This window comes from Venturia canescens, chromosome 4, assembly GCF_019457755.1.
Source record: "Venturia canescens isolate UGA chromosome 4, ASM1945775v1, whole genome shotgun sequence".
NCBI classification, from domain to species: domain Eukaryota; kingdom Metazoa; phylum Arthropoda; class Insecta; order Hymenoptera; family Ichneumonidae; genus Venturia; species Venturia canescens.
Window position 1 is genome coordinate 3,711,037 of NC_057424.1, and position 9,334 is coordinate 3,720,370.

Consider the following 9,334-nt stretch of genomic DNA (forward strand, 5'->3'; position numbering starts at 1 on the left):
ATGCAAAAAGATCGATTTATCGTACAGGTACAAAATATCGTGGATTCTCATCACAACGTCGATGCAAAGACTGCGACGAAAGTCAGATTTATGGAGCCAGGCGCACAACAAGCGAACGGTGGTGCCGTTGACGAGGCCCAAGAAAAACTCATGCCCGAAGATGGAGCGAGTGCGAAAACGTCTGAGGCTTGTGACAACAGCGAGAAGACGGCGGACGACTGCAAGGAAATGCCGGAAGAGGAAACACGCCTGATCAGTGGCTCATCACCTAAGCCTGAAAAACGTGAAAACACGGAGAAAGATGCTACTACTAAGGATTGCGAACAAAAGAGCAACGAGCAAACAACGGAAACTCCGACCGAAGAAAAACCACCTATAACACCGTAATTATCATTCACGATAAAACACTTTGAAAGAAAATAATGAATAAAAAACGACTATAAATTCCACTATGAAATTCATAAAATGACGAAAGACTCTTTGGAAATGTGTAAATGATTTTCTGACGCATTATTCCAATATTTTATCAGACCGCGTGTAATCGCGATTAAAGTTTGAGCCCAACTGATTTTTCTCTCTAATCTATCCTTGACACCGTCCTCGAAAGAAAAAAGTTGCTCTTTTGAAGAGGCGCAATCGAAGCTCCCTTCAATTTTACCCTCAATAACTACCGCCGCGCGCGGTTCATTTGGGACGATTGTAATGTAACGAGCACCTCGCCAATGCCACACTTATGATGCATGAATGTGCCCCGTTAAGTAAAACTGTTGCGAGCTGGCTTCTTTCCGTTTTGCACAATACGTTCGCGAATATGTCTCTTGAAAAAAAATAAACGGCGATAACTGGCACGAGCGAGCTCGAAATTCTCGCTGGATGGTTTTTACGGTTATACCGAAGATGTGTAATGGAACTGCAACTTTTACTGTTATTATTATTTTCATTGCGACAAAGCTGTTACGCGTTTACGATATTCACAACCATTGTCCATTGCTTTGTGGCACATTCTCTTATTTTTCTTACGATAACTCCGACCAAATATTCTTATCTAAAAGATCAAAATCTTTGACATTAACTTTGAAACGTATCGTCCTATTTTCTTCAAGATCGGAAAGCGTCTTTTTCATGTTTTACATCTCAAACTGTTAAACGGATTCTGATTTTATTGAATTAATGTTAATCGTTCTCGGCCAATATGTTGATTATGAGAAAACTCGAACTTATTCACTTAATTTTTGTACTCTGATGGTTTATCTATTTTCACAGAGACGAGGATGACGTAAGGCGTATGCACACAGCGGTGAAACTGAACGAGGTTATCGTCGACAGAAGTCACGACGCTCAATTGGTCATCCTCAATTTGCCTGGACCACCGAGAGACACCAGAATGGAACGTGAATCAAATTGTATCCTTTTTCTAAACATTTTATTTCGTCTCTCCGTCTCCGTTGCTGCCCCAGAGCTTCGATTAACATTTATCGATTTTTTTTAATCGATAAATTCGATCATTACCCGAATACTCTGTGATTTTTCAATTTTAACCTGATATTTTCGAGATCCTGGAATGAAATGTGACGACGCGGTGCAGCAAAAGCTTGCTCCATCAATTCTCTTATAAATGTCATCAAGGCGCACCCACCCCCTTTATCTCGCTGCGCTACTTTCCGTTTCTTCTAATAAAAAGATTTTCCTACTGAAAGCCTTGACTCATATAAAACAGACATGGAATTTTTGGAGGTACTCACCGAGGGTTTGGAGAGGGTGCTTATGGTGCATGGTGGTGGTCGTGAGGTCATCACGATTTATTCGTGAAGTGAACTAGAAGGAGATAGAATAAGTGTCGAATCGCCATCGCATCAACACTCGAGATCTAGTTTATTTCTGACGTATCTTTACGAATTGACGATTGCATCGACGCTACGATCGCGTCATTTTTCCAAACCCCGTCACTTACGCTATGCTCTGTGAAGAGATTAAATAACGAAACGACAAATGAGATATGAGATAAAAGAACAACCAACAACAAAAAAACGAGACTAAAAAATCGTAACAACTTACGAAGAGAAAAGAAGAAGAATCTGAACCGACGATTTAATCGAATTGGGCCATGGACACGGCTGAGCTCTACTTTCATAGTGTGGTTAAGTTGACGGGAATTGTCATCCCTGACTATTATTAGATTTAAAGCGAAAAGAAGAAAAAAAAAAAAAAAGTAATGAGAAAGGCTTTAAAAAAGAGGAAAGAGAAGCGCGTTCCGCGTTGAAAATTCGATTGAAGCTTACTTAACTTCTGGCTCGGTGGCACACCCGGAGCGTCGACTCCAAGTGTGATTGTTGTGATGCTTCGATCGAACGCGATGCCAAACAAAATCTTAATGATACATATGTTACGTGCCAAAGGATAAGTTTACTTTGAGTGGATTTTCCGGGATCAGCGTTGAAGGCGACAGAGAAATTAGAGTTCGGGGAGGGGGTCCAGAGGAAAGATTTCGATTGAACGGTAACAACTTTTTATCGAACTTTTCAAAATGTATCAACACACGGTGCTTCGTAACTTTCTAGAACTCGGACATAAATAAAAATAAACTTGTCAATTCTGTATGCGGACTGCGTCGAATTCCGAAAAATATGCGGGGAAAAAATTTGTTATGAGAGAAAGAAACATATGCGGAAATGAATCAGATCAACTCACTACACCTATCGAAGGATTCTCTCGCTGCCCCTCTCCTCCTCTACTTCTCTCGTAAATGCGATAGACCGCTCCGCGTAACCCGAGTAATCCTCGTTCGTGAAATATTTATGTATGCACATGCATGGGATTCTCTTCTCCGAAAAGACCTGGCGCCTCGATCATGAGCGTTTTAATCGTTCTAATTAATAATTTGACCACACGAAATCGTTGACAATTTTAAGCAAATCAATTATTCGCATTAACGCAATAGCCCCCTTCACTCTTTTTGTGATAATTTTAATGTAAATTCATTCCTCGATAAGTAGGTTCAAAGCTGTTGTTGTTGTTGTTATTATTGTTAATTAATTAATCAAAAATTATGCTATTCAATAATTTTGTTATTCTCCGACGATTAGTAGAGAATTTATCTCTTTTATATATATTGTACGTGTATTAAAAATTGAAAAGGACCTTCCTCAGGTTTTTCGAAGTATATCTAACCCATTTGGACGTGTCTTTGTTGATGAATAAAACTGGGCAGGCACAATTTGCCCTAGTATGCGCCGGTATCATGGAAAAACATGTTTTTAAATCGCGAGTATTAAAGCCAAGTCAATTTGTAGTTGAGTTTCCCATGTACATGTGAAAACAATGAATATGTATAAAAATTATATACTTGTATATATTTATATATTTATTCCAATATAAATATATATATTTATATAAACTTGTGGCTGAAACTAAAATCAAAATTTGGTCCGAGGCTAAGGTCGAAGCATCTACGAAACCACTGCCAGAAAACTTTCTAAATGCTTCGCGTTTAACCAAAGACGCTAGAGGCTCATTTTTCTACATGCGTTGTCGCTAGAGAGAAACAATAAAAACCATATACATATATATGTATACATATATACGTATATATGTGTGCGTACGCGTGTGTGTATGCGTGTGTGTGGGAGTGGGTGTATGCGGGTGTGGGTGTGTATATACATATATACTTATATATGTGTATATATATACTAGAATATGTATGTCATTATTCTACCGCTTATATAGGACATACTCCAATAATGAAGTGACGAAAGTAAAGAGGAAAAAAAAGCGAAAACCAATAAATAGCTATGAAAGAATGAGAATTGAAAAAAAAAAAAAAAAAAAAAAAAGAGGCAAATATTATAAATGTTGTAACGGACGTAAAAAGTAGAGAGAAAAAACTCGCAATTGTGCGGAATATACATACATTATATCTTTTTTGTCCTTTTTCAAAACCTTCATTATTTCTATTGCTCTTATCTTTCCTCCTATGATGATGAAGATGCATAAAGAAAAAGAGAAAGGAAAATGAGAAACACGTATCCATTGTAGATCTTCGCACTCTGACGTCTGTACTCTGTCCAAGGCGGCCTATCGGTCGAATTGCAACTCGAGCACATCAAAAAGCCTGATCAGATGATTTACGAAAAATTGATGAAACAAAAACGATATATATATATATATATATATACATACGTATTTTATTTGTCGAGAGTCGTTTGTAACGATGATTCGACGAGAGCCACGCAAAGTGCGATACAAGTTCTTTGAGAAATGTGCATTAAATGTAATAGAAAGACACTTCGTTACACGCCTAAACGTGTAAAAGGTGTCATTATATTATCTTTGAAATCCACATTTGTGGAAAAACATTCAAACAAAACACACAAGGACAAAATACAACGTATATATAATAAATATATAAATATATGAATCGAATGCGTGTCACGCTCATAACGCATGGCTTAGTTTCGAGCCAATGCCGCACTCTAGATAGGCACTTTATAGTTGCGTGATGAGGAAAAGAAAAAATATGGAAAACAAAACAAAAAAAATACAAAAAACATGTGGAAAATTGATCAAGTCTTTTTAAAACGAAATCTCGTAGCATGCCGTTTTTGATTGATCCGTTCGTTGATATACCACATTATGTATCATCTAATTAATCGGTGTCTGTGAAACAAGCGATAATACAAAAAAAAAAAAAAAAAAAACAAAACCACGTGTACTAGACCGCGGTTCGAAAGCGATGAAAAAAGAAAAGCAAAACAAACCAAAAGTACGACGGTGGTCATTTTTGCAAATTTGAATGCTCCTCAAGATTCTCCGGATGTGATACAAAAGAAGAAAATAAATATTAGATATTGACCACTTTGATCAGTGACAGTTCCGTCAACTCCTCGTGAGCTCTTGTTTCGTTGTGTGTATCACGGGAATCTCGATCGGTGATAAATTTGGAAAATAAAGACTGCCTGTGAACCGGTCTAACGAGCGTGAAATATGATAACGAAAAGTGACCCGTAAAAGGCACTAAAGAAGTAAGATGAAATGAGAAAAAACAAATCGATGGGTGACCTGCTTCGATAAAAGGGAATTTTGACGACTTGAGAATGTTTTAAAGGAGCGTTGAACAATGAGAAGGTAAATTTTAAGTGTGTGAAAAGCGACGAGGGACTAGGACACTATTTGAAAATTAAATGTGAACTCACACTGGTCGATGTAAGATGCACAGACTACCCAGCAATAGTAGCTAGGAAATCGAAAGTACATTATTACGATACGACATTCTAACGAGATATTATTCGACAGGTTGACAATTACTTATAACTTTAAGTAAGTTTAAAGAAAAAATATTTAAAAAAATAATAAATTTAAAAGAAGGATCTAAAAAAATTATATAAATAAGCAAGCTATTAGCGTTGAAGTATTAGGTCGATTGACAGAGACAGCGCGTCATGTGTCGTGACAAAATTTACTACACATACGGCAGGTATAAAGATAAATAAAAAGAAGAACAATATGACAAAGAATTGAATGAACTTCACAACCAAATCATTTTACGGTCGTTCTATAATGCCAAAGAGAATATATATATATACGAAATTAAATAAAATTCAACTCCATCGTTCCGCGCGAGATAAAAATCGCACGAACCACTCGTTTCGTGAATTTACAATCAGTTTGCATATCTATCACGTTATCCTGTTCCATTCATATATGTATTTTATTGTATTATTTAAATTCATCCATATTTCAGGAATCAGAAGCCTTTACAAAGAAGGGAGTCATTGGAACGGTTAGCTCCGAAAGCCCATCGAGTTTTCATCCCGTTAATAATGTCACGAAAATTTGGACGAATTATGAGAAAGGATTTTTATCCTTCCCGAATGACAAACTTCGAACTAAATTATTGAACTCTCCACCAAGTTTACTTTTTTTCAAAATAATTTCTTGATTTTTATATACCTATGGTTATATTTCAAAGAATAACAATGATAGAATATACAGGTTGGAGAATACGAATTAGCCTCTTTCTTTGCATTTTTGAGATCGATAATTTTTAAATAATTGTACGATATCCGTGGTGGCAATCACACCCCACGGAAGTGGATACTTCTTTGCATATTTCTCTGATGCGACAAATTATTTCTGTCGATAAATTAAGAGAAAGAAAGAGCGAGAGTGACACGAGTTAGTGATGGAATTATATGAATTGGCAAGAAAGTCGGAACTAGCCCGCATGTTTATATTTGTGTTTTTCAACATTTTTTATTCATGAAAAAAACTATAGATTTTTTATCAAGAGACTCGGTAGAGTCTCGGGACAAGTACATTTATTTAATTTTTGTATAAACTTTGCTCGAAACTTGCCACTACGACACGCGAGACACGAAACACAGTCCTTCAATAAATAGAATGGCTACAATTCTATCAGCACTCTAAAAGCGTATCTTCGGGTATACTGCTGATGACTCTCTCCCTCTCACTTGCACACACACGGCTCACGCATCATTCCCTCTCTCTCTCTCTCTCTTTCGATTCCTTTATTCTCTTGTCCGGTCTCGCACACTGCTGGCTGGCGGAACAATCCAGTGTCGTATATAAATATTGACTTAAAAAAAAAATCATATGACCTCTGATCCGACCAGGTCTTTACACAAATTAACATGGTGATCGTTTGAAACTCATGTGAAAATGAACGAAATTTCATTATCTTTGTTATGAACCGCGGCAAGTGCAATGAAATGAAAAACGCTGCTGTCCCCAATGGGAAGGCTAGAACGCGTCCTGATTGTAATTTGTATGAGAATGATTTCTTGTCCATAGAGAAAGAAATTATAACCGGTAAATAACCATTAAATTCATCTAAAGAATTCAAAAGGCAAAAAAAAATCAACCAAGATTTGCCGACTTATTGAAGGAAAAACACACTTCAGGAGACACTATATCGCCGTTGAAGCAATACGTCTTATACCGAACAAATTCTATTCAATCTTATTGCTGCATCGTAACAAATAAAACAAGAAAATGATGAAAACAGACATATATGTATATATGTCGTATATACATTAGGGTAAAATCGATATTTTTTTTTCTCAGGGCTCATCCAACGAAAATCGTTAATACATCAATAAAAAAGTAATTTTCCCAAAATTTCAGATTAAAAAATAAAATTGAGATAATGCTCAAGCCACTTTTCGAGGTTTTCCTGTTTTTTCTCAAAAATCGCGAAGCAAACAATTTTTTTTTTACTCTCATAATGGAAAATGTTAGGAATCTAATAAAATGATTTCACTCTCAAAAAAATTTCAAGGCTGCCTCGCATAATTTATTTCTTTTTTTCTGTTTATTTAGCTATAAATTATGAAATTAAAAGTGTGGCTAAAAATGGCAGTTTTGGTCATCCTTCCAAAAGAAAAGGTGAATGTATACTTTACAAAAACATAGTTTTTCAAAATTACATGTTATAACAATGATTTTTGCGTTTTCTCAAGCGATTGATTTCAATTTTCCTGTATTTTTCTTAGAGATAAATATTTCTATGCACGAAAACTTGCTAGGACATCGTACAAAAATGACAACGTGCCAAATAAAGCTGTGTTTTGACAAACCCAAAGTCTTTATTTTAAAGTCTGATATTTCACCGCAGAAAATATTAAAATTTGGGGATTTTCTAGTTTTCTCATGCGTTATAAAAATTAGTAAAATATTTTGACCGAATTCTGTTAGAAAAAAATAGTAACAATATCGCAAACATTTTTCATCAAATTTCCAAAATCGGTTTCTTAATTTTTGCGGATTTAAACAAAATTAAATTAATAAGATCGAAATAGGTCTATCGTACAAAGTTGCCTTCCTGTACAAACTCAAATAGTTTTTGAGTGTAAACAAACAGTTCGGAACTAAACATTTTTGCGATTTTGCATTAATTAATTGACATTTATTTTCCATCAAGATTCAGTCAAAATATTTTCTTAATTTTCATAACAAATGGGTAAACTATAAATTCCCAAATTATAACGTCTTCAGTGGTGAAATACCGGACTTTGAAATAGAGAATTTCAATTCGACAAAATTTCGAATAACTGTTTTTCCAAAATACTTTCACCCCTTCTTTTGGAAGGACGACAAGAATAGCTATTTGTAACCACACGTTTTTTAATCTCATAATTAACAGCTAAATATACAGAAAAGGAAGAATAAATTATGCGAGTTAGCCTTTAAATTTTTTTTAAGTGAAAAAATTTTATCAGATTATAATTTTATGAAGCACCAACACTTTCTGCTATGAGAGCAAAAAAAAATGTTGTTTAGCGATTTTTGAGAAAAAAAAAGGAAAATATCGAAAACTGGCTTGAGCACTATCTAAAAAATTTTTTTTTAATCTGAAATTTTAGAAAAATTACTTTTTTCAAAGTACTAACGATTTCCGTTGGAACTCCAAGAAAAAAAAAATATCGATTTAATTTGCATCACCCTAATATTCATGTATGTCGTATATGTGCGATAGTGAGAAGATAAAAAAAAAAAGAAATGTATGAACGCAGAGCTGGCATAGAATATAATTACATAGAGATTTACGGAATCATTAACACTCTCTATATCTCGTCCAAAATGTTGCGACTCGTATTTTATAATTTTACTACGTTTACGAATTACCTTATAATATATTTTATGGGTACTTACCTATTTGATAGGCATCGGCACTGCATAGTTTATACGTGAAATGTTAAATATTGAGAAAACAAACAAAGTTTATTGTGAAAAAAATGAAAACGAGAAAAAAAATTATATTGTTCCAACTAAGTTGCATAACACACGTTGTACATAAGAAAAAAAAATAGATAGATAACAAACGAGAAAGAAACAATTGTGCAGAGAGGATTATCTCAATACACCTTTTTCATTGATAAAAAACTTTTCTTCTTTTTCATTTTACTCATTTCAATTGCGCATGAACTTTTCCATTTTGAAGAAAGAGAAACAACAACCACAACAAAGCATTTCGATCGCATTTACTTTTGCTTCTTTCTTATGCACAACTTTATCACCACATTATGACATACAACCTTGTGTGTACGTATAATATAATATATTAAAATTAAAAAACAAAAACATACAAATACAGAGCTCTGCATTCGTCAAGCATATTACATTCTTAAACTCTCGTTCGAGGCTTTGTCGTCACCAAAAAGATGAAGAAGAAGAAGATACCAATCGTTTTTTTTTGTCTTGTTGAATTTTTTATTTATCGTACTCGATTGCTCTTCCTTTCCCTTATTTGAATCACCTCTAGGCTGTGAGATGCGAGCTAAGCAGCGGTATACTTGCTCGAAACCTCAATCATATGTGT

The 9,334-nt window shown here is 34.8% G+C and overlaps 1 protein-coding gene across 4 annotated transcripts in view; it reads left to right on the top strand.

Annotated features, from left to right (window-relative positions):
- kcc (solute carrier family 12 member kcc) overlaps nucleotides 1–5,510 on the top strand; it is a 277,322-nt gene extending 271,812 nt beyond the window's left edge. For all 4 annotated transcript variants that reach the window (XM_043416523.1, XM_043416524.1, XM_043416525.1 and 1 more), the window contains exons 12-14: nucleotides 28–383; nucleotides 1,264–1,403; nucleotides 1,718–5,510. In XM_043416523.1, the coding sequence (XP_043272458.1) occupies nucleotides 28–383; nucleotides 1,264–1,403; nucleotides 1,718–1,809 (588 nt within the window). In that variant the 3' untranslated portion in view covers nucleotides 1,810–5,510. The remainder of the gene's footprint in view (nucleotides 1–27; nucleotides 384–1,263; nucleotides 1,404–1,717) is intronic.
- Nucleotides 5,511–9,334: the final 3,824 nt, after the last annotated feature.